The sequence below is a fragment of the Camelus bactrianus genome, chromosome 4, assembly GCF_048773025.1.
Source record: "Camelus bactrianus isolate YW-2024 breed Bactrian camel chromosome 4, ASM4877302v1, whole genome shotgun sequence".
In the NCBI taxonomy this organism is placed as follows: domain Eukaryota; kingdom Metazoa; phylum Chordata; class Mammalia; order Artiodactyla; family Camelidae; genus Camelus; species Camelus bactrianus.
This window is the reverse complement of record NC_133542.1, coordinates 83,336,556-83,362,085: the sequence shown is the minus strand read 5'-3', so window position 1 is coordinate 83,362,085 and position 25,530 is coordinate 83,336,556. Positions and strand designations below refer to the sequence as shown.

Below are 25,530 nucleotides of genomic sequence, written 5' to 3'. Positions count from 1 at the left end.
TGTCTGTGATTGAGTAATGCTGACATAAATATTTATTAACAAATGTTTGCATGTGGATATACTTTTATTTATCTTGAGTTTATACACCTTGGAGTCAAATTGCTGGATTATATGGTAACTCTGAGAACTGCCAGGTTTTTCCAAAGTGGCTGCACTGTTTTACATTCTTGATGACAACATGTAAGGGTTCTGATTTCTCCCTGTCTTTACCAACACTTACTTGACTTCTTTTATTCTAGCCATCATAGTGGATGTGAAGTGGTATGTCATTAAGGTTTTGATTTGCAATTTTTGTAAAGCTGGACTGGCGTAACAAAATACCATAGATTAAACAACAGAAATTTATTTCTCACAGTTCTGGATATTGGAAGTACAAGATCATGGTGCCAACAGGGTTGATTTTTTTTGTGAGGCTTCTCTTCCTGGCTTTCGGATGACCTCCTCACTGTGTTCTCATGTAGCCTTTCTTCTGTGCATGCGTGGAGAAAGTTGTGATGTGTCGTCTTCTTAAAAGGACAGCAGTCCTACAGAATCGGGACCCCACCCATATGAACTCATTTAACCTTAATTACCTCCCTAAAGGCCTTATCTCCAAATACTGGGGGTTAGGGCTTCAGCATATTTAACAAATTGTCCATAACAATTTCCCTGACCAGTAATGCTGTGAAGCATCTTTCATCTGCTTATTGACCTTTGACTAAACTAATAAATAATTCCAGGAATTTTGAAAGTTATAATTACAAAATAATTCTTAAAGTAAATAAATATACCTTCAGTGTGCATATTGGCATTTTATGTTATGAAGCCATTTGAAGAGATAGCGTAACATAAAGATTGATGTAATTTAGATCAAGGCTATCTCCTAGTCACTAAATGTAAATAACTGGATTATACTGATTGGCTCAAAGGGGTATTCTCAATAAGTATCTTAGAAAGATTGTAATAAAAGGATAATAAAAGTTATTACGTGAAAATAAATTTAGGGTTTCATGTTCTGTTACCATTCAAGTTTGAATTCAGGCAGTGCATTAACTTGGAGACCTTCTAGCTCAAGGTTAAAGTAACCCTTTCAGCATTTGAATGCCTGCACCAAAAAATATGTTACCAGTGATCACAAAATAATGGAGTACTAAAAACTTAAAAATCAATAGGAGTAGGAGATTATTTCTCATCTGATTAAATAATAGATGCTGTGGATATTAAATAAGTATTCTTAGAGGATATAAGTGATAATTGTGTTAAAGTGAAATAAATATTTGTGTATGTGTATGCTGAAGTCAAATAACAAGCCTTTCAAGTTCCCATGGAATATAATCATAAGAGTGAAAATATGGTTAGTCCAAAAAGAATACCCCAGTAAATCCAAGAAATTTAAAGTCACCACAGATAATACTCTCTTAACATATTTGATAAATCTAGAAACTGATAAAATGAGTAAACAAATTCTTTGGCATGGAAACATTAAAAATTATGTCTTTAAGCAATAGTATATAAAAGGAAATCAAATCCAAAATTGCATGACATTTATAAAATAATAAGTGTACTTATTAGAAACCTTAGGATATAGCTAAATTAGTTAATAGGTAAATTTTTAGTCTCATATTTATGTTAAATTAAAAACTAACAAGTATATACTTGTGAAAACAGAAGAACTTGAAAGTGAAATTAAAAATTAATAAACTAGGAAACAGAAATTTTAGAATGGTTCTTAGAATAGAAATCTAATAGATAAAACTTTACCCCCAAAACAAAAGAAGAATTTGAATAATAAATACAAGTGGGGATATATTTGTAAAGATTTAATGCAATATCAAACTAAATCTTATTCATAAAGGAGAGCGATGTGGGAAAGACTTGCTCTTCCAGATATGAAAGCTTTATGTAATGCTCAGGGTAGTTAAGTGGTGTGGAGCTGGGCGTGGGATAGTTTAATAAATTAGAGAACAGTAAAGAAAGCACAAGAAAAAATGTGCTATATAGATAAGTTGGTCTTTGACAGGTGGCACTATCCCCACAGAACAGTAGAGAAAGAATCCTGAGGTTACCTGGTGGATCAAACAAAAAATTTCATTCAGGTAGCTTAAAAACCTGATTATCAGAGCAAAACTAGAAATATTCTATATGATGATAAGGAAAATTTGTTTATAAACCAGCTTAAGGAGGGAATCAATAAGATATAAAAAGTATTAACCAGGGGAAAGATGGAGCTGTTTTCTTTTCTAATCTATCTGCTAAGTACAGTTAAATATGTGCTTATATATTTAGTACATGTATATAAAACAAACGTAAGATGATGAAAGTTGGAAAGAATGAAGATGATCTTAACAATATTCAGTCTTCCAATCCATAAACAACATACACTTTTCCATTTATTTAGGATTTCTTTTATTTCTTTTATCAGTGGTTTTCAGCATTCAAATACCAAGTTTTTCTCTTTCTTTTCTTTCCTTCCTTTCTTTCTTCCTTTCTTCCTTTCTTTTCTTTCTTCCTTCCTTCCTTCCTTCCTTCCTCCTTCCCTCCCTCCCTCTCTTTCTTTCTTTCTTTCCTTCTTTCCTTCTTTCTTCCTTTCTTCTTTCGTACTATGGTAAATCATCATTTACCTGATTTCAAATTCCAGTTGGTCATTGTTTGTATATGATTGGATTTTTGTATATTGGCTTTGTATTTTGCCATTGTAAAACTTACTAGTTCAAGGAGCTTTTTTGAAGATCTTTATGTGGTTTTCTGCGTAGACTTTCTCTGTCTTCATTTTTATTCTTGCCTTATTGCATTGATTGAGTAGAAGTGCTGAGAGTAAACACCCTTGTCTTTCTCCCAATCTTAGGGTTAAAGCATTCACTTTCTCACTTGTAAAGTATATATGTTAGCTGTAGGCTTTTTGTGTAGATTCCCTTTATTAGGTTAGTGATTGGATTTTCAATCTTGTGAAATATTTTTGCCTTAATTCATGAGTTTGTGGTTTTAAACCCGTAGATGATTAATATTATGGATTATATTGATTGATTTTAAAAAAATACTCCCAACAGTTTGCATTCTTGGGATGAATCCCACTTGATTGTGATTTACTATCTTTGTATATTGCTGTGTCCTTTGGCTCCTTTTTTTTTTCTTTTTCCAGGATTTTTGCACTTGTGTCATGGGGGATTTTGGTCCCTAGGTTTCTTTTCTTAAACTGTTTTTGTTTGGTTTTGCTGTGAGGATAATACAGGCCTCATAAAATTGTTTAGGAAATAGTTCCTTATCTTGTATTTTTTAGAAGAGATTATGTAAATTTGGTATAATTTCTTACTTAAATGTTTGGTGGAAATCACTAGTTAAAACCTTCTGGTCCTGAAGCTGTTTTCTGGAACTACATATTTTTTGACCACATACTCAGTTTCTTAAATAAATACTGATCTCTTGAGGTTATGCCATTTTACTTGTAGTTGGTTTTTGTTTTTGTTTTTAATTTTTTGAGACGTTTGTCCATTTCATGTGATTTGTCAGACTAATGCACATAGAGTTTCTCTTAATGTTCTTCTGTTATCTCTTTAATGTCTGGTGTGTCAGTAGTTATATCCCCTTTTGCATTTCTTTCTGATACTGATAATGGGGGCTTTTTTCTCTGCTGGCTTTTATCATTTAAAAAGAAAAATATATTCAAAAAAACTAAACTTTGGTCTGATTGATTTTTCCCTGTTTTCAATTTTATTGTCTTCTCTAAACTTTATTTTTGCTTTCCTTAGCTTCAACTTCTTTTTAACTAGTTTCTTAAAGTGGAAGCTTAGGTAACAGATTGCAGATCTTTTTTTTTTTTCCCTAGTATTGGGTATAGTCAAAAAGGTTTTCTCTTCCATTGTACCACCTTTCCTCTCTGACATTTGGCTAGAAGGAACAAGCTTTTCTTGGAGCTCTTGTCGTTGGGTTTGTTTTGCAGGTTTATCCAGCACTACAGTACCCCGTATAAAATATACGGAACACAGAAAGAAAAGCCTTGAACTTCTTACTCTGTCATTTCTTATGTCCTAAAGTCCACCTTCATTTTCTCTTGTAGCATCTTCATTTGTTTTGGTAATTTTTTCCCTGTTTGGTCCAGGAATTTTTAATTGGAAGAGGTTGGACCCGGCTGCTCCATCTTGGCCAGCCCTGGAAATAATACCTATTTTTCTTTTTTTTAAACAACATGGATGAGGAGAGAGTGTGTGTGTGTCTTTCTGTTTATGTGTGAATTATTAAGCTTTGGAAACATGACCAGAAACAGTTGGGTACAGTGTGTAACATAACATACGACCTTAAGTTTCTCTCCATAAGAAATGTAGGACTCATGTTTTCAATTTTTCTCATTTTAGGATGTTACAGAGTTGATGTCCACATTGAGGGGAACCAGGAAAAGCAAGAGAAACCTCTGTGGCAAGTAATACTCATTGATAACAAAATATTAAGTAAAGAACAGCAGAAAGTTTTAGAGAAACCATTTAATCTCTGTATAACTCAAAATTCTTTAGGAAAAATGGCCTGTAACTCTGACTCATGTAGAATGAATTTGCCAGTTGTTTCTGAATTAATTATTAGTGGTAGAAACTCTTCCAGAAAGAAGGTTGATTCCATGAATGTGTGTGAAAAGTTGCAGCTGGTTATTCAGCATGAGAAAACTCTTACTAAAGAGCAGGCTTCTGAATATAACAGAAACGTGAAGGCCCTCGGTTACATGAAAGATCATCATACCTTTCAAACTCGGGAGCAATCTTTTGAATGCAGTGAATTTGGAAAGGTTTTGCGCAAGAAGGCTGCCTGTGTTACAGCTGAGAGTTCACAAACAGAAGAGGAGTCCTGTAAGGATAATGAATTTATGGAAAACTGTGATAAAGCAACTCTTTTTAACCACAGGAGAACTGGTAGAAAGGAGAAATGCTTTGATCTTAATGAATGTGGTGAGTCCTGCGACAGAAGCACTGTTGGGGAGTGCGGTGAGGTTCACACAGCTGTGACACACTGTGAAGGTAATGAAGGTGGGAATAGTTGGGGCAGGAGTTCACTCCCCACTCAGCCTCAGAGAACTGTTACAGGACAAGGTGCTCTTGAAAGCAGTAAGAGGGAAGGAAACTTGAGCCACAGCTCTGCCCGTGTAGTACCTCAGAAGACACAAACTGGAGGTAAACTCTGTGTTTATAATGGATTTACAAATGCCTCCTACCAGAAATTAGACCTTACAGTACATCGGAGAACTCACACAGGAGAGAAATTCTACCAGTGTGATAAATGTGGGAAAGCCTCCCATCCGAACTCAGCCCTCCGTGTACATCAGCATTGTGACACAGGACAGAAGTCATTTGAATGTATTGAGTGCAGGAAGTCCTTTTACCATAAAGCACACCTCATTCAGCATCAGAGGATCCACCCAGGGGAGAGATCCTATGAATGTAAGGAATGTGGAAACTCCTTTTGCTCAAATTCGCATCCCATACATTATCCTGGAACTCTTACTGGAGTCAGTCTCTATAAATGTAGTGACTGTGAGAGAACTTTTGCTGATAATTCAACCCTCAGAGGACATCAGAGAATTCACACAGGAGAGAAACCCTTTGAATGTAATGACTGTGAGAAAACTTTTGCCCATAATTCATCCCTCAGAGCACATCAGAGAGTTCACACAGGGGAGAAACCCTATGAGTGTAATGACTGTGGGAAGACTTTTGCCCAAAAGACACACCTCAATATACATCAGAGGATTCATACAGGAGAGAAACCCTTTGAATGTAATGACTGTGAGAAAACTTTTGCCCATTGTTCAGCCCTCAGAGCACATCAGAGAGTTCACACAGGGGAGAAACCCTATGAGTGTAATGACTGTGAGAAAACCTTTGCCCATAATTCTGCCCTCAGAGTCCATCAGAAAATTCACATTGGGGTGAAACTCTACAAATGTAGTGAATGTGAGAAAACTTTTTCCCAGAAGACACACCTCAGAGCACATGAGAGGATTCACACAGGTGAGAAACCCTATGAATGTAGTGAATGTGGGAAAACCTTCTCCCAGAAATCATACCTCAGTGGACATGAGAGAATTCACAGAGGGGAAAAACCTTACGAATGTAATGAATGTGGGAAAGCTTTCGTCTATAAGGCAGCCCTTATTGTCCATCAAAGAATTCACACAGGAGAAAAACCTTATGGATGTAATGACTGTGGGAAAACTTTCTCCCAAAGGACGCACCTCTGTGCACATCAGAGAATTCATACCGGGGAGAAACCTTATGGATGTAATGAATGTGGGAAAACTTTTGCTGATAATTCAGCCCTCAAGGCACATCAGAGAATTCACAAAGGGGAGAAACCCTATGAGTGTAGTGAATGTGGGAAAACTTTTTCTAAGACATCGCACCTCAGAGCGCATCTGAGGACTCGCACAGGGGAGAAACCCTATGAATGTAATGAATGTGGGAAGACTTTCTCCCAGAAGTCGTATGTTAGTTCACATCAGAGAATTCACACAGGGGAGAAACCTTACGAATGTAATATATGTGGGAAACCTTTTGGCCATAATTCAACCCTCAGGGTACATCAGAGAATTCACACAGGTATAAAATCCTACAAATGTAATGAATGTGGGAAAACTTTCTCCCAAAAGTCACACCTTAGTGCACACCAGAGAATTCACACAGGAGAGAAACCTTATCAGTGTAATGAATGTGGGAAAGCTTTTTCCCAAAATTCAACTCTTGGGGTACATCTGAGAATTCACACAGGGGAGAGACCCTATGAATGTTATGAATGCCAAAAAGCCTTTGTCCGTAAGGCAGCTCTTAGAGTGCATCACACCAGAATGCACACCAGAAAGAAAACGCTTGCATGTAGTGAATTTGGGAAGTTCTGAAGGGAGTTATACCTTGTTAGACAGCACAGTAGAGGACCCCATGTCACATGGACTGGCAAGTTATTTCCCTTAACTGTTTTCCTTTTCCACTGGGTATATAGCTTGTCTTTCCTTCATCTGGGTGGGGCTGATCATAGAGTGTGATGCTGTTACGTTTAAGCTAAGTCTGGCCTTAATAAATCACCTTAAATTCTTCCTGTCCTGTGTTTTACTGGAATGGAGAGCTATCCATGGCAGACTTGAGTGCTGTGTATTGAACATGGTAGAGCACAGGATGGAAGAAGGTAGAGTCAATAACTGGGTGAAAGGAATCTCCACTGATAGACCTTTACCAATTTTTTTTAAGCAAAAATTAAATTTTTACTGTTTGGCTGTAAGGATTTTGGTATATTGGTTAAGTGCACATAGCTTAGCCAACTCTCTGTTAGAATTGGGTGAAACCCTATGAATATAATAAATGTCAGAAGACGTATAAGAATTTAACCTATCATTGTATATCAGAGACATTACATGGCAGAAAAAATGTCTGTCAGTATTCCTGAATGATCAGAAACATTAAATAAAAATCAGAAACCTCAGGGAAAAATACAAAAAAGCCTTTTCTGCAAAGTAAACTTCATTAAACATCAGATAATTAAGATTAGACTAAAATCTTACATTTTGATAAACTGATAAATAACACTTTTTAACAAATACTGAGTTTGCTGTAGATAAGTTTTTTTCTGAGGAAATGTATCAGTTTCAGAATTGAAGATAAAATTCTCAAGTAGAACTGTTGTACTAGAAACTTGTATTATATGTAATACCAAATTGTTTAGAAAATATGTAAGAATATTTACAAACTCACTGTGGAATGTGATGTTTTTAAAATGGAAGAATAACTTGAATTCTGTGGTCACCACCAGTATGTGTGACCAGTCTCTGAGCTATGTGGTACATATATATGAGTCTATGTAACAGAATCCATTATTGCTGGTGAGTTCTGTTAGAAGACAGTAGCTAAACCTGCTCTGGGCCTGTCCACTTTCCCTTTTTTTTTTTTTTTTTTTTTTGTTTGAGTGACTGTCCTCCTTCTGTTGGCTTTGCTCTAACAGCTTGATGCTAGATATAGCATGGCCTGCCTACTATGTCTGAATCTGGTTCTGTCTTTTCTAGAACATTGGAGATTCATGAAATTTTCTAAGCTTTCTTGTCTGTATGTATGTGTGTGTGGGAAGGAAACCATCTGCATCAGCAAAAGGCTTGTTTATAGTTTTCATATCAGATGAAGGCAAGGGTGAAATAGTTGATAGGGAAGTCATTTGGTGTAGATGCATTCCTTGTGAATTAGGCTAAAGCTCAGTCATGCAGAAAAGGGAAGACGATAGGACTGCAGGCCTAAGATAGAGCTGACAAAATGGAGTCAGTGTGGTTCAGCCACATATTCCATACCTGATAATCTGTATGGCCCCAAAGGGCATCTGAATCTAAACTAAGAGAATATTATACACTTGTTCTAAGCCTTTCTTAGTGCACCAGAGTTATCTTAGATTCTTCCCTAATGTAACAGTTGCTTATTGGCTCCCCTCCATTTAGCAACAATCTCACATTGCCCCCATTTATATCATTAAGTTTAAAATAAACATTTCTCGGTGATGTCATTGATAGTGATAGCGATAGTGATGGTCACAAAATGAGATGACCAGGGCTTCCTTCTGAGGTCATTCCCGATCAAAAGGGTTGGGTTGTATAAGGACAGAGAAATACAGCTATCCCTTCCAGTAGGCAGCAAATGTGCATAGTCAGGCCCAGCTTGGTAAAATAAAGATTATCCAAACCATCAATCCCTTTGGAATTCTTGCCATTAATCACAGTAATAGACATAGGCTTTGGTTTTTGGAATGTTTCCAGGGTCTTGGACTTTAATTTTAGCCCCACTATAGGGACTTCCAGATCTGGCTTTGAAAAAGAAAATTGTGAAATAGGGATAAATTGTACATAAATTCCTTTTTCACTCCCTATGCCAAGGACTGAATGTTTGTGTCCCCTGAAAATTCGTATTTTAAAGCCTTACTCCCTAGTGTGATGATATTTGAAGTGTGGAATCTTTGGAAGATAATTAGGTTTAGATGAGGTTAGGATGGAGCCCCTATGATGGGATTAATGCCCTTATAGGAAGGTGCAGAGACCAGAGCTCTCTTCTCCGTGTCAGCACCCTGCTCTCAGACTTCCAGGCTCCTGAACTGTGACAAACAGATGTTTGTTATTTAAGCCACCAAGTCTATTTATTGCAGCTTATCTAAGACAATCTATTCCATCTACCAAATACTAACACAAAAGCATAGTAATTTATCAAATCAAGACCCATCCTTAATCCCCTCATGTTAAGTTGCAAAGCACAACACCGAAGGTTTGTAGACCAGTCCTTTGGTCCTTTGTCACCACCTGTCTATTGAAGCAGATGTTTTAGTTGCCCATTACAATTGTTTAATAAACCATTACTTTGAAGTTAATAGAGAATATAATGTTTCCTTCCCCATTGTTGCACTGCATGGGCAATAAAGTGAATACCTTCATCTGAAGAAATGTAACCAAGAGGATAAAGTGATGCAGTATATTTTATGCCATTTCTTTGATAATATTAGAAGCATTGGCTTTAATCATTGGGCACTTGAAGCCAAACCCAGAAATGGTAGCAAGTTTTGTGAGTATCCATTTAACACCAACCAGAGCAGGAAGTACTTGATCGCTAACTACTGGATATTCTTATGAAAATTTAGCTGTTAATCTTGTGTGGATTCCCTTGTATGTGATAAGTCATTTTTCTCTTACTGCTTTCAAAGATTTCTCTTTGTTTTTAGCTTTAACATACATAATTTAACTGATGTATCTTGGTGTGAATCTCTTTGTGTTTATCCTACTTGGAATTTATTGAGCTTTGTAGATGTGTAGATAAATTTTTTTTCTCAAATTTGGGATGTTTTCAGTTATTATTTTTTCAGATTTTTTTCCTGCTGCTTTCTCTCTATCCTCTTCTTCTGGTACCTCATTATGCAGTTATGCATAGGGGATACATTTAATGGTGTCCCACATTTCTCTGAAGTTCCATTCATTTCTGTTCTTTGGATTATATAATTTGACACAATTCATCTTTCAAGTTCATTGATTTCTCTGCCAGTTCAAATCTACTGTTGAGCCACTCTAGTGAATTTTTCATTCAGATAATGTGCTTTTCAACTCCAGAATTTCCTTTTATCATGTCTTTCTCCTTATTGGTATTCTCTGTTCTTGAGACATTGTCATCATATCTCCTCTCCCTCCTTTAGCATGGTTACCGTTAGGTCTCTAAACGTATTTGTAATCACTGCTTTGCAGAACTGTCTGCTAGCTCCCACATACGGGCCCTCTCGCAGGTAGTTTCTACTACTTGTTTTTCCTGCATACGGGTAACATTTTATTTCTTTGCTTGTCTTGTAATTTTTTTGAAGTGGGTATTTTAGATATACTGTAGCCTCACTGGCTACTGATTCTCCCACCATGGGGCTTTTTGTGTTGTTTGCTTTTTGTTTTAATGATTTGACTGAACTATTTTATTGAAGTCTGCCCTCACAGTGTCTGATGTGACCTCTGATGTCACTCCTCAGAAAACATTGTGTTAGCCATGTGCACAGTCACCCTAGGTGACAGTGGTTTTAGCAAGGCCCCCTTTATTTCTTACCCTGATTTCTCTTTTAAGCTGTTTACCTCCGTTGGTGTCACACCCCACTGTTAGCTAATTCCCAGCGATTAGTAATTTTGACTCATTTCCTGTTGATTGCCTTATCATTTGTGACAGTGTTCTGGGGCATAAATTGCTTCACAGCCTGATCCTCTCTTCAGGAGTAGTTTTTGAAGCCAGCCTTTGAGGTTTTTTTTCTGACCCCAGGAAAGCTTTTCTTAGTTGTCTCTTTTCGCTAGTCTTCTTTGGTAAACTAGCTAGCCTATACTTTAGCTTGCTGTGGTCATAGAACTACATGTCTCCTCTTAATTGTTTACTGCCCAAATCTCCATTTCTTTCAAGAGTCTGCTTAGGTTGAAGCTTCCCCATAATATGTTAAAAATAAAGTCCGATCTTTGGGGGGAAGCTGAAGCTTAAGAGCTCTCTTTTTATGGCATGTTTCTCCCCTGCTAGGGAAAAAGATCTCTGTACCACTGCTTCAGAGCTGGAGCTGGATATAGGGCTCCTCTTCTCTTAGACGATATCCCAGCTTTATGTGGGAGGTGCTGGGCTGGGGAAGTAGCCTCTGGTCTTCTCATCTTACCTGTACCAATATGGGACCCCTGTCCTGTGAGTAGGGTTGGGGTGAGAGCATCAGGGTCCTGGTATTTTCAGCCTACCATGCTTGGAAAAGACCTTTTGCTCTATGAGTGGTGGCTGAGGGAGGAGAAGGAAGCCCCTAACCTCTTGGATGCACTTCCCTGGAATTTAGCCTCTGTGACAAGGAGCTGGGACAGTGAGCTGTGCTAGTGCTTGCCTCTCCCAAGGAGATACCATAACCCTTGACTGGAAACTCGGGGTAGGGGGAATCCATCTTCTTAGCTACACCCACCCAGAGTGGAGCTTCTGTAACACTGAGTAATGAGGAAGGACTGGAGAGAGGGAGTATAGGTCATGGCTCAAGTTCTAGAAACTCACTACTGAGATTTTATAGATATTCTTGAAGATATTTTTCTTCCTTTTCTATATATTAAGATAATATCCAGAGGCTTTAAAAGTTTTTTTTATTTAAATAATTGTAACTGGTTATGGTTGTTTCAGTGAAAAATATTTAATGAAATGTATCTAGATACCAAAATTCGAAATATCTGATACCCCCAGCCTAGTATTAGCAGGAATGCCAAGAAGAACAAAAATGTGACCTATAATGAGGATAAAAACTAATCACTATAGAAGACTCACATGACACAGATGATGGAATTAGTAGACCAAGCATGTTTAAAAATCTTTTGTAATACCTGCTATTTAAGTTTCAACATGTGAAGAGATTAAAAATTGTCATTCCTGTCCTTTTAACAATAAAAGCTGAAGGAAATGAAAATCAGATTTTCCCCTGAACCCTTCAGACAACTGAGGTCACTGGACACACTGTCCCTCCCAAATCAAGAGAGACAGGCACTTCCAGAAATACAGTTGAGATTTTCTTACCAGGTGCAGAAGCCACAGGAGCCATAAGCTGATAGGAATACTTAAATAGTAACTTTGATGAATTACTGGAGGCTGAATATGGAAAACTTTGAGAGAGAAAAACTTCTCAATTCTGAGAGTACCAGTTTTAGGGCAGCTCTGACACATTGAAAGCTTTACTTCCAGGAAACCCACTAGGTTCTCATGGTGGAGATTTGAGAAAGATTCCTCATGGCTCTAGTGGAGGCAGAGAGGGGCAGTCATTATAGAATATACCTAGAGCCTTCTCCAAAGGCATATTCTTCAAGACCAAGAAAAAAATAATTTTGTCAGAGCTTTCTCCTCAGTAGGGGAAGGAATTATTCCCACTCCAGCCCACTTTAGCCTTCTATCACCTAAGGAGGGAAAAACCAGAGTGTCAACAGGGGTCAGGGCTTCAATGAAATAGATTGAGAATTCTGCAGCAAGGAAAGAGAGTTGAGGGTTAGGGGGTGTTATACCATTGGAGAAGGGCCAGGGACACTTATAAAGGTCACACACCTGGGACATAGACTCAGTGATTTCATTAGAATATTAAATTCCCTCTCCCCCATACCACAGCACGGTTCTTACATAGTAACAGTGAATTACAACTGAAGGACTTGCAAAACACAGACTCTCTGGGGGAGAGTAATTAAGAGGATACAAAAATACATGAGAGGAAATTGAAACATTTGGTACCCATAGTTAGAGCAAATGTTAACACAGTCCAATTGTTAGCTATAAATCCTCGCACCACAGGTCTGTTTGTTTCTATTACCCAATACAACTTTTCTGTCTTTCAATAAAAAATTACAAGACATGCCAAAACACAAGAAAAATAATAGTCTGAAGAGATAAAGCACAGCCATCAGAACCAGACTCGGGCATGACACAGTTGGAGTTATCAGACAGAAAATGTAAAATCACTGAGATTACTACATTAAAGAGTCTACTGGAAAAAGTAGACAACATGCAAGAACAGATAGGTAATGGAAGCAGAGAGATGGGAACGCAGTGGAAAAATCAAAAAGGAGATGGTAGAATCTGATAAAAGTTTGAAAGCTCCTGCAATGTGGTAACAACAGCAAAACCCCCCCAGCAACCCAATTAAAAAGTGGAAACACCTTTCTCCAAAGAAAATATACAAATGGGAAATAAGAACACAAAAATATGTTCAGTGCCACTAATTAAGAAAGTGCCAGTCAGCCCCACAATGAGAAACCACATACATTGATATGGCTATTATAAATAAACAAAAAACAACAACAGAATATAACACGTGTTGGCAAGGATATGGAGGAACTGTTGGTGCATTGCTGGTGGGAATGTAAAATAGTGCATCAACGATAGGTAACAGTATAGTGGCTCCTCAGAAATTAAACTTAGAATATAATATGATTCTGCAATTCTGCATCTAGGTATATACCCAAAAGGGTTGAAGTCAGAGACTCAGATATGTGTATGTCAATATTCATAGCAACAGTATTCAAGCTAGACAAAAGGTGGAAGCAAGCCAAAGATTCATTGATGGATGAATGGATAACAATACATATACGTATATACATGTGGCATATACATACAATGGGATGTTGTTCAGGTTCAAAAAAGAAAATTCTGATACATGCTACGACTTAAATTGTGTTAGCTTACTAGGGCTGCCATACGAAAGTATCTCAGACTGGGTGGCTTAACAAACACATTTTTATGTTCTCACAGTTCTGGAGACTGGAAATCCAAGACCATGTGTTCTTCTGACATTTCGCTCCTTGACTTGTAGGTGACCATCTTCTCCCTCTGTCTTCACGTGGTCTTTCCTGTGTCTGTGTCCTTACCTCCTCTACTTACAAGGATGCCAGTCATACTGGCTTAGGGCTTGTGATGTACAGTTTGTGTCCCCATAAAATTCATTTGTTAACCCTAATCCCAATATGATAGTATTTGGAGTTGTGGCTTCTGGGAAATTAATTGGGGCATGAAGGTGGAGCCCTCATAAGTGGAATTTGTGCCCTTATAAGAAGAGTACAGAGAGAGACATAGCTTTCTTTTCACTATGTGAGGACATAGCAAGAAGCTGGCCTTTTGTAAACCAGGACAGGGGCACTCACCAATAACCCAAGCCATCTAGTCTATAGTAGTTTGTTACAGCAGCCTGAATTAAGGCAGGGCCCATCTATATGACCTTATTTTACGTTTATTACCATTTCAAAGCCTCTGTCTAAATGCAGCCACATTGTGAGGTACTGGAGGGTGGGGTAGAATTGGGGTGGGGATATAAATTCAGTTGATAACATGGAAGAACATTAAACCATTATGCTAAGCCATAAACAAAAGGATAGAATATAATTCCATTTATATGAGGTACCTAGAACTCTATGACTCTATGAGGTTAGACTCAGACAAAAAATAGAATAGTGGTTACTAGGGGCTGGAGAAAGGGAGGAATGGGGAGTTATATTTTAATGGGTTTAGAATTTCGATTTGAGGTAATGACAAAGTTCTGATGAAGATTTTATGTTGTGATGGTTGCACGATGTGAATATATATATTACTGAATTTTACATTTAAAATGATTAAAATGGTAAACTTTATGTAATAAGTATTTTGCCACAATGCAAAAAATGCTAGAAATATAACATACAGTGACAGAAGGGAAGAATGCCTTTGATGGGCTTACTAGTATATTTTGTCATAGCCAAGGAAAAACTTGGCTTGGAGATATGTCAGTTTATCAGAGGAGGAATAAGTAAAATTAAATATTTTATTTTTCATATTCTTAACTGATCTAAAACATAATTTTTTTAAAGCAACAATTGTCACAATGTGTGATTATAAGGGGTGTGTGTGTGTATATATATATATATATATATATATATGAAATAAATGACAGCAATGTCACAAGGAGTAGTCAGGAGAAGAGAGTACTCTGCTATCTGAACTACATGTGAAGTTATATAGTGATATTTGAAGGTGGACTTAGAACACAAAAATGTATATTGTAGACTGTAGGGCAACCATTAAAAATTCTTACAAGAAAAGTATAATTCTTTTCACATTTCCCCCACTTCATTGAGTTATAATTGACAAAATTGTGTATATTTTAAAGGTATAATGTGATTGTTTGATACATGTATACATTATGAAATAATTACCACAATCAAATTAATGAACTCATTCATCACCTCACTCATTCATCAAAGAAGTTAAGACACAACAATGTAAACTACCTATAACTCAAAAAAAAGTTTTTTTTAAGTTAGCTTTTTGTGTATGAAAAATCTTAAGACCTAGTCTCTTAGCAAATTTTAAGTATACAATACGGTATTATTAACTATAGTCAACATGCTGCACGTTAGATTCTTAGAAGTCATTCATCTCATAACTGAGTGTTTGTACCCTTTACCAGCATTTCCTCCACATTCTGGCAATCTCCATTTTACTCTCTATCAGTTTAACTTTATCTCTTTTTATTTTTTTATTTTTTATTTTAATTTTTTAGACATCTTTTGTTTTCTATTTGTTTATTTTTTGAGGGGAGGTTATTAGATTTTTACTCAGTTATTTTTAATGGAGGCACTGGGGATTGAACCCAGGACCTCATGCATGCTAGGCATGTGCTCTACCACTGAGCTCTACCTTCCCTCCTGTTTTTCTTTTTTATAGATTACACATATGTTTATGTATTGTCTTTCTCTGACTTATATGGTATAATGCCTCCAAAGTTTATCCATGTTGACAATGGCAGGATTTCCTTCTTTTTTAAGGATGAAATATATATCACAATTTCTTTATACATTCATCCATCAGTAGATACTAAGTTTATTTCCATACCTTGGCTACTGTGAGTAATGCTGCAGTGAACATGGGAGTGCAGATATCTCTTTGGGATAATGATTTTATCTCCTTTGGGTTTACAACCAGAAGTGGAATGCTGGATCATATGTACTATGTTTAACTTTGAGGGACCTCTATATTTGCCTCCTTATGTAAGGCAAACATCTTTTAGATACAACACCTAGAGAGTGATAGATAAAATTTAAAGAATAATTGATAAATTGGACTTGGTGAAAATTATAAAGCCTCTGCTCTTCAAAAGGCATTATCAAAAAGTGAAACTGTTTCTTTTTAAATTGAGATATAATTGACAGATGTACAACATGATTTGATATATATTTTGAAATGATCACCACCATAAGTCTAGTTAACATCTATCACTGTACATAGTTACAAAAAAAATTTCTTGTAATGAAAAAGAATTCTAAGATCCACTTTCCTAGCAGCTTTCAAATATGCAATAAAATATCACGAACTATAGTCACCATGCTATCAATTACATTTTTATAAGCTAATTATTTTCTATCTGGAAGTTTGTATCTTTTGACTCCCTTTACTCATTCCTCCCACCCTCCACCGCTGCCTCTGGCAACCACCAATCTGTGCTCTGTATCAATGAACTTAGTTTTTGTTGTTGTTTTTAGTTTTGTTTTTGTTTTAAATTCTACATATAAGTGAGCTCATGCAGTATTTGTCTTTCTCTGTCTCACTTATTTCATTTAGCATAATGCTCTTGTGGTCCACCCATCCCGTTGCAAATGGCAATATTTCATTCTTTTTATGACTAGTATTGCACTGTGTGTATATATATATACCACATCTTTATCCATTCATCCATTGATGGCCCTAGGCTATTTCTATATCTTGGTTTTTTAAAATAATGCTGCAATGAACACAGTGGTGCATATATCTTTTCACGTTAGTATTTTTGTTTTCTTCAGGTATATACCCAGAAGTGTAATTGCCTGATTATATGGTAGTTTAATTTTTTATTTTTGAGGGACCTCCATACTGTTTTCTATAGTGGCTGCACTAATTTACATTCCCACCAACAGTGCACAAGGGTTCCTTTTTCTCCACATCATCACTCATACTTGTTATTTCTTGTTTTCTGATAATAGCCATTCTAATAGGTCTGAGATGGTATTTCCTTGTGGTTTTGACTTGCATTTCCTTGATGTTTAGTGATGTTGAGCATCTGTTCCTGTCAGGTCTTATATTTAAGTCTTTAAGCCATTTTGAGTTAATTTTTTTAAACTTTCTATTGATTTATAATAATTTTACAATGTGTCAAATTCCAGTGTTCAGCACAATTTTTCAGTTATACATGAACATATATATATTCATTGTCACATTTTTTTCTCTGTGAGCTACCATAAGATCTTGTATATATTTCCCTGTGCTATATAGTATAATCTTGTTTATCTATTCTACAATTTTGAAACCCCATCTATCCCTTCCCACCCTCCGCTCCCTTGGCAACCACTAGTTTGTATTCTATGTCTATGAGTCTATTTCTGTTTTGTATTTATGCTTTGGGTTTTTTTTGTTTTTGTTTTTTAGATTCCACATATGAGCAATCTCATATGGTATTTTTCTTTCTCTTTCTGGCTTACTTCACTTAGAATGACATTTTCCAGGAGCATCCATGTTGCTGCAAATGGTGTTATGTTGTCGGTTTTTATGGCTGAGTAGTAGTCCATTGTATAAATATACCACATCTTCTTTATCCAGTCACCTGTTGATGGACATTTAGGCTGTCTCCATGTCTTGGCTGTTGTAAATAGTGCTGCTGTGAACATTGGGGTGCAGGTGTCATCCTGAAGTAGGGTTCCTTCTTCCCACTAAAATCTGGGACAAGACAAGGATTCCCACTAGCACCACTCCTATTCAACATAGTCCTGGAAGTCCTAGCCACAGCAATCAGGCAAGAGAGAGAAATAAAAGGGATCCAAACTGGAAAAAAAGAGGTAAAAGTGTCACTATATGCTGATGACATGTTACTATATATAGAAAACCCTAAAAGGTCCACACAAAAAATACTAGAGCTGATCGAAGAATTCAGCAAGGTAGCAGGTTACATGATTAACTTTCAAAAATCAGTTGCATTTCTTTACACTAAGGATGAATCAACAAAAAAAGAAAGTAAAGAAACAATACCCTTTAAAATAGCACCCGGGGGGAGGGTATGGCTCAAGTGGTAGAGCGCATGCTTAGCATGCATGAGGTCCTGGGTTCAATCCCCAACACCTCCTCTAAAAATCAATAAACAAATAAACCTAATTACCTCCCTCCCAACAACAACAAAAATTTAAAAAATTAAAATAGCACCTAAAGTAATAAAATATCTGGGAATAAATCTAACCAAGGAGATGAAAGAATTATACACAGAAAACTATAAACCATTGAGTTTATTTTCATATGGTGTTAGAGAAATGTTCTGATCTCATTGTTTCACATGTAGCTGTCCAGTTTTCCCAGTACTAGTTGTTGAAGAGACTGTCTTTCTCCATTGTATATTCTTGCCTTCTTTGTCTTAGGTTAATTGGCCATAGGTGTGTGGGTTTATTTCTGGGTTCTCTGTTATGTTCCATTGATCTATGTGTCTGTGTTTGTGCCAGTACCATGCTGTTTTGATTACCATAACTTTGTAATGTAGTCTGAAGTCTGGGAGGGTTATGCCTCCAGGTTTGTTCTTTTTCCTCAGGATTGCTCTGGCAATTTGAGGTTTTTGTGCTTCCATATGAATTTTAGGATTTATTTGTTTTAGTTCTCTGAAAAATGTCCTGGGTATTTTGGTAGGGATTTTATTAAATATGTAGGTTGCTTTGGGTAGCATGTCCATTTTAATAACATTAATTATTCCAGTCCAAGAGCATGAGATTCACCTCCTTGGTTAAGTGTATTCCTTGCTATGTTTTGATGCAATTTTAAACAGTTTTTTTTTTCGCTTTCTCTTACTGATATTTTATTATTAGTGTATAGAAACACATCAGATTTCTGTATATTAACCTTGTATCCTGCCATGATGAAGAATTCATTTATTCGTTCTGATAGTTTCAGGGTGGAGACTTTAGGATTCTCTCTGTATAGTATCATGTCATCTTCAAACAGTGACAACCTACCTCTTCCCTTCCAAGTTAGATATCTTTTTCTCCTCCTCCTCCTCCTCGTCCTCCCTTGATGAGAGTTTTATCATGAATGGATGTTCAATTTATAAAATGCACTTGAAAAAAAAAGTGTATTCTGCCTTTTTTTGATTGTAGTGTCCTGTAGATACGTATTAAGTCCAGCTGATCAATTGTGTCATTTATGACCTCTGTTGCTTTGTCGATTTTGTTTGGAAGATCTTTCCATTGATGTAAGTTGGGGTGTTAAAGTCTCCTACTATTAGAGTATTATTGTCAATTTCTCCCTTTATGTCTGCCCAACACCTTTTATTGAAGAGACTTTCCTTTCCCCACTTTATATTCTTGGCTCCTTTCTTGTAAATTAATTGACAGTAGATTTGTAGGTTTATTTCTGGGCTGTCTATTCTACTCAGCTGATCTGTCTGCCTGTTTTTATGGCATTACCATATTGTTTTGATTACCGTAGCTTTGTAATATAGTTTGAAATCAGGAAATGTGATGCCTCCAGCTTTGTTCACCTTTCTTAAGATTGCTTTGACTCTCTGGGGTCTTTTGTGGTTCCATACAAATTTTAGGATTGTTTATCTATATCTGTGAAAAAGTCCATGCGACTTTTGATAGGGATTATATTAAATCTGGGGATTGCATTGGGGAGTATAGACATGTTGACAATATTGATTCTTCCTATCCACGAGCATGGAATTCATGTTTTTTCAATTTCTTTCATCAGTGTCTTATAGTTTTCAGGTCTTATAGTGTACAGGTCTTTCATTTCCCTGGTTAAATTTATTTTAGGTATTTTATTCATTTTGATGCAATTGTAAATGGGATTGTTTTGCTAATTTCTCTCTCTGATTGTTTTTAGTGTGTAGAAATACAGTATTGATGTATCTTGCAGCTTTCTGAATTCATTTATTAGTTCTAACAGGTTTTTTTGGTGGTGGAATTGTGTCTTAAGTACTGAAGAATTTATTAAAATGAACATACATTCTCATATACAGGTCTTGAATTATTTGATTAGCTGTGTCTGGCGAATATTTCGTCTAGAACAAGTCTTCTTTATTATTCCTAACCTAGAGATTTAATTTAAGTCACTTTATTTATTTTTTATTACTAATAGCCATAACCTATGGAAACTTGCAAGTAACTAATGGGCCATTTGCAAAAATCCTCAGCAATCTCCGTATTTTAATCAGATATTGGTAAGATTCATATGGGCAAGTTATAATTTTTCCTGAGGCAAAATTTCTCTCCAACTGTGAACCTGTGAAACCAAACAAGTTATGTGCTATCAGAATACAATAGTTAAACAGGCAAAGGATAGACATTCCTATTCCAAAAGGGAGAAATAGGAAAGAAGGAAGGGCTAATGAGTGCCAGGCAAGTCCAAAATCTTGCAGGGCAAACACCATGAATCTTAAGACTCTCAGATAATCTTCCTTGGATTAATTCTCTGCTTCCCAGACCCAGTGGGGTGGCAATATTACCCTCGCAGCTGCTTGGGAACTGCCCACATCGTGGCTCTCTGCAGTGGCCCTTCCCATGCCATGATTCTCTGCTGGGGCTTTGCCCATGCCATGGCTCTGCCAAGTGGGGATAACTGCTCACAAGGCTTCAGAGGGCCCCACTCTTATGCCTTTGGTTGGAGTTCATTTGCCATGTTGAAACCCAAGCAGTGGCTCTGGTTATATCTGAAACAGCTTTTTGGCTCTCCCCTCCTTTTCTTTTTAAATTGAGGATAGCACATATTCACAGCCTCCCTTCCTTCCATCCTGTTTTCTGTTTCCTTGAGTCCCAGTTTGCAGTGTTTCTGTTAGTATAATTCCATCTCTATTCCTAGATTCTTTTAAGATGGATGATTAAGTCCATGGTTCACATCCACACTGGTATCCTCATCAAACAATTATCTGCCACATCCTTAATATTCTCTTCAGAACAGCGTTATCTTTTCTTTTTTTTTTTTTTTTTTTTTTTTTTTTGGTAAAACGGACCAGCTGAGAATTTTCCAGATTTCAAAATTTTGGCTTCTTTTTTGCTTAAATATTGTCTTCATTCACCTCTTACACTTTATTACAAGCAGTCAGGGAGAATCAAACCACTCCTTTACTTCTTTGCTTAGAAGTTTTCTCAGCTAAATATCCAATTTCACCAGTAGCAAATTCTACCTTCTGCAAAACCCTAGAACATGAGCATAATTCAGCCAAGCCTCTTCCCAGTTGTTGACAAAGATAGCCCTTTCTCCATAATCCAGTAACATGTTCCTCATTTCTATCTAGGACCTCTTCAGAATGTCTTTCATTGTCCATTTCTACCGACATTCTGTACACATTTATGTATTCTCTAAAAAGATGAGTTTTCACTATAGCTCTCCTCTTTTCTTTCTGAGCTCTCATCAGAATCACCCTTAAATCACCCTTAAAAGTCCTTTCCTGGCAGTATCAGCGTTTTCTAGTGTGGACTTCAAAACTCTCCAACCTCTGCCCATTTGCCAGTTTCAAAGCCACTTCCACACTTTTCTGTATTTGTATATATCACATTATATTTTAACATGTCATACATTATTTTTTTGGAAGTCATATGAGCTTTAATAATTGAATCACCAGAATTACTGTGATGTCTAGCATGTTGTGTGTTACAGCATGCTTAATGTCTCTGTAAGAGAGAAGCCCAGAGACCTGAGAACATTTATCCACACAGAACCCTATGAAGTCTGAATATATGAAGTTGTCATACTCTCAAAAATAAGCCTGTACTTGGTTGAGGATACAGGGGACCTCCAGGTACATTTTTTACAACTTCATGTGAATCTACAATTACTTCAAAATAAAAAGTTTAAAGAATAAATAGAATAGAAAGAATAAATAAAAAGAAATATGCTGATAAACGTGAGACGCAGTAAGATCAGAACCTTCAGCAGAAACATGCTGATCAGGCTTCCTGTGGTTGCCATCTTGGTTGTTGCTTAACTTGACTGAAACCCATGTCATGCCAATTATGACAACATATCAGTTGCACAGTTTATTGAAACAGTAACATTGATGTTTGGGAGATATACAATATAAGATGAACCACAGCATTTTTATATTCATAGCTTATCTGAAAAAATCATTCATTGAGGGTTAGTTGAAGATGTGGAAAGAGAGGTGTACTTAAAAGTAAATGCCCTCCCTGTCACCTCTGCTTCCACTTCCTGTGGGCTCAGTAAAGAAGGAATCAATGAAGAATTTGAAAGCGCATACACCCTACTTCTGTGTATTCATCTTTTTCCATTGATGTGCAGTGCCCCCTTTGTCATAAATCAAAGTCAGTGGACCTAGTGATGGATCAGTGACTAGGCTTTTGTTCTTTTCCAGTGATCTGCTCTGTCATAACATCTGCATCATGCTGTCTTGATGACGAGTTTTATAAATCTTGATTGGTAGTATGGCAATTCTTTCCATCTTTATTTTTTTTAATTCTACAAGATTATTTTTAAAAGTTATTCTTGGGCTTTTGCCTTCTCTTTGAAGGTAATAATTAGTTGCCAGTGTACTAAGGAAATCTTGTGGAATTTTTGAGGAGAAATGCACTGAATATATAGATTAATGTGAGAATTGAAATGCTTACCATAGTGAATTATTACATACATGAACGTAAAATAAATTTCTATTTAACTCTACAAATTGCCATGTTTCTTGTTCTGATTGATGGGTCAAGGGAATCTGCAAATTATACCTGTCTCACTGAAGTGCTTGCGAAGTTTAAGAGAGATCAGGGGAGAAAATGTGAACATCAAAACTCCAACTTCTAATTAATTGGCATGTGGAAGACAGGCTTTATGTGATTGTCAGGTCACAACAGTTGTTCCAGTAGTTACTTCTGCAGGGTTTTTAAGGTCTTCCATGTGCATGTGAGACTCACATAAGACTCTGGGGAGAGAGGTTCTAGGCATCCAGGATTGTATGCTCACTGGAGATGCCAGAGGCACTCTGAGACTGTGGGAATACCAAGTAAACAGAATGATGTGCAGGAAGTGTGCATTTTCTCCTGTTCCCTTGGTTAATAACTGAGAATGTTTACAGAGGTTTAACTGTGTATCAACCACCATCAGTATACTTTATACCTATTGTGTAAACCAGTCACTAATTGGTTATGTCAATTGTATCATTAATACCCAGGATATACTTATGATGTTAGGAATACTCTTCTTTATATTTTAGAAATGATGAAATGCTTTTAAAATAACTCACAGAAAAACAGTTAGTTTTTTGAGGTGCCAGTACCGAAACTCAGAGCTCTGGTCCCAGAGCCTGCATTTTTTCCCCAGTGGCCCGCAGAGTCTGGGAAGAAAAATGCAGTATCTAGTTTGGCAAGAAAGACTGTGTGTTTTGTGGAGTCCATGGGGGAATAGTAGGTTGAAGTGTCCCTAAGTTCCCTTTACTCACAGTAGGCTGACGTGAGGTCCATCTTGTTCCTGGACATTCCTGCCAGCTGTTAACCAGATTGCTCAAGGGAACAGGCATGGCCTGGGCATCAGGGCTGCATTTTTTTTCTATCATCTAAACTGCCCAGAGGAGCCCTCTTTCCCATATACCTCCCTGGGCATCTTGCAGTGGGATAAAGACTTCTGACACTTTGTTTGCCTAAAACAGAGTCTTGTGGGAGCAATAGTCAACTCTATGGTATTGCTATCCAAGAATCTGGAGAGGGCCCAGAAACACTGTTGTTTACTTAGTTGCTTAAAACAACATTAATTTATTATATAATGGTTTCTTTGGCCCATAGGTCTGGACACAGTTTAGCTGGGTCATCTGCAAGACTGCAGTCAAGGTGCTGGTCAGGGCAGAGTTTTGTCTGAAGGCTCAAACTGGGGAAAGATTCAGTTCTAAGCTCATGTAGTTTTTATTGCTAGAATTTACTTCCTTGTGTCCACTGGACGAAAGGATTTGATTTCTTCCTGACAGTTCACCAAAGGCGTACTCAGCTACTTGCTGATGTGTGCCTCTCAACAAGGTTGCTGAATATATCAAAGTCTTCTCATAAAATGGACTCACAGTCCTAAGTAATGGTCATGGAAGTAATAGCCCATCACACTTGCTATGTTCTCTTGGTTAAAAGCAAGATGTAGGTTCCACTTCCACCCAAAGGGAGAGAACGACACAAGTTTGTGGACAACATGAGGCAGGGATCATGAGGACCACTTAAGAGTCTGTCTGCCACAAGGGTGTTTTTTTTTTTTTTTTTTAATCAGTTTCTAGCAACGTGTAAGGCTTTGCTTTGTTCAACAGCTTCTCAAAATTTAGAATTACTGGAATTTGTCAAACTGTTGGGTTGGGCGATGCCGTCTTATTTTAATTAAAAAAAATAGAAATACAGTGAAGTTCATTTTCATGTATTTATTTGTCCTTTTGATAAATTAACAACTTTTGTTTTCCACTTAGTGTTCTATTTGTTTGAGTGTCTTTCTCATTGACATTAGAAAGTCTTTATATTTTCTGAGTATTCTCTGTGGCATCTGGAACATTGCAGATACATTCTGCCAGTCTGAAACTTGTATTGTCATTTTGTTGTTTTCTTTAGGGAATATATTTTCCCTTTCTCTAGAAAGATTAGAAGTATTCAATTATTCTCTCCTGTTGGGGTTACAATATTCATGATGAATTTTGTCATATGTTTTACTAAATGACTGCAATATTTATATTTTATATTTAAGTCTTTAATCCCTTAATATATACAATGGCATTATTATAAAGTGTAGAATATGGATTCGTGGTGTTTCCATACAGATATGTTTGGTCTAGCTGTTAAAATATCCGTCTTTCTAAATTGCCCTGCTGTACCACCTCTCTCATGAATATCTGTTTCCAGTTTTTCCCTCTTCAGTTTCATTAGGTTATTTGTCTCTACCTTGCCAATACAGACCTGTCTTAATTTATTTTTACCATAAATTTTAATATCCAGTAATAAGTTTCCTCACATAACTACTGCATGAGTGTTTCTTGTTTTTTTTGGGGGGGGGGAGGCTTTGTTCTTTGTCATAAGTTTTATGTCATCATATGAAGATCCTCAGGAAATCTCATTGAGGTTTTTGCTGGAATCAGACTGATAATTTGGGTAGAATGGACTTTTATTTTTTATGATTTTGACTCTTCCTATTGATATTTAAAGTTTAAATTTCCATTTATTTGTTTTCTTTTTCTTTCTTATGAATAAATTCACCTTTGAAATGGTGGGACTGTGAAATCCATCTCCCAGGGTAAGTTAAATTTCTTACAGTAGTAAATGGGGACTATAAATACATTTTATCGTTGGTCAGTTTGACCCCTAAGTTCATAGTATTTCAAGCTGCTATGTGACAGCTTATTATTAGCATATTAAATTAAACAACACTTTATTTTCATTAGTTACTTAATTACCAAGTACCTGAACCCTATGACTTAAGTTATGTCTTCTCTCCTTACTGACATGTTCCTTCTATAAAAAAAGCAAGCAAACATGTGGCTATAAATGCTAAGTATGTTTCTGTGGCCTGTATTCTTTTCCTGTGGGCTATTTTGTCTTTCACTGCACTT

General features: G+C 36.6%; 2 protein-coding genes across 12 annotated transcripts in view; both read left to right on the top strand.

The window, feature by feature from the left end:
* LOC141577536 (NUT family member 2G-like) overlaps positions 1-25,530 on the top strand; it is a 100,911-nt gene that overhangs the window by 22,336 nt on the left and 53,045 nt on the right. The gene's annotated exons all lie outside the window — the stretch shown is intronic.
* The window catches only part of LOC105080439 (zinc finger protein 658), a 120,793-nt gene that overhangs the window by 66,984 nt on the left and 28,279 nt on the right, over positions 1-25,530 (top strand). For 9 of the 11 annotated variants that reach the window (XM_074362970.1, XM_074362979.1, XM_074362978.1 and 6 more), the window contains one exon: positions 4,329-7,048. In XM_074362970.1, the coding sequence (XP_074219071.1) occupies positions 4,329-6,853 (2,525 nt within the window). In that variant the 3' untranslated portion in view covers positions 6,854-7,048. Of the gene's footprint in view, positions 1-4,328; positions 7,049-25,530 lie in introns of those variants that run through there. The other 2 variants (XM_074362980.1, XM_074362981.1) reach the window with 2 other exon arrangements.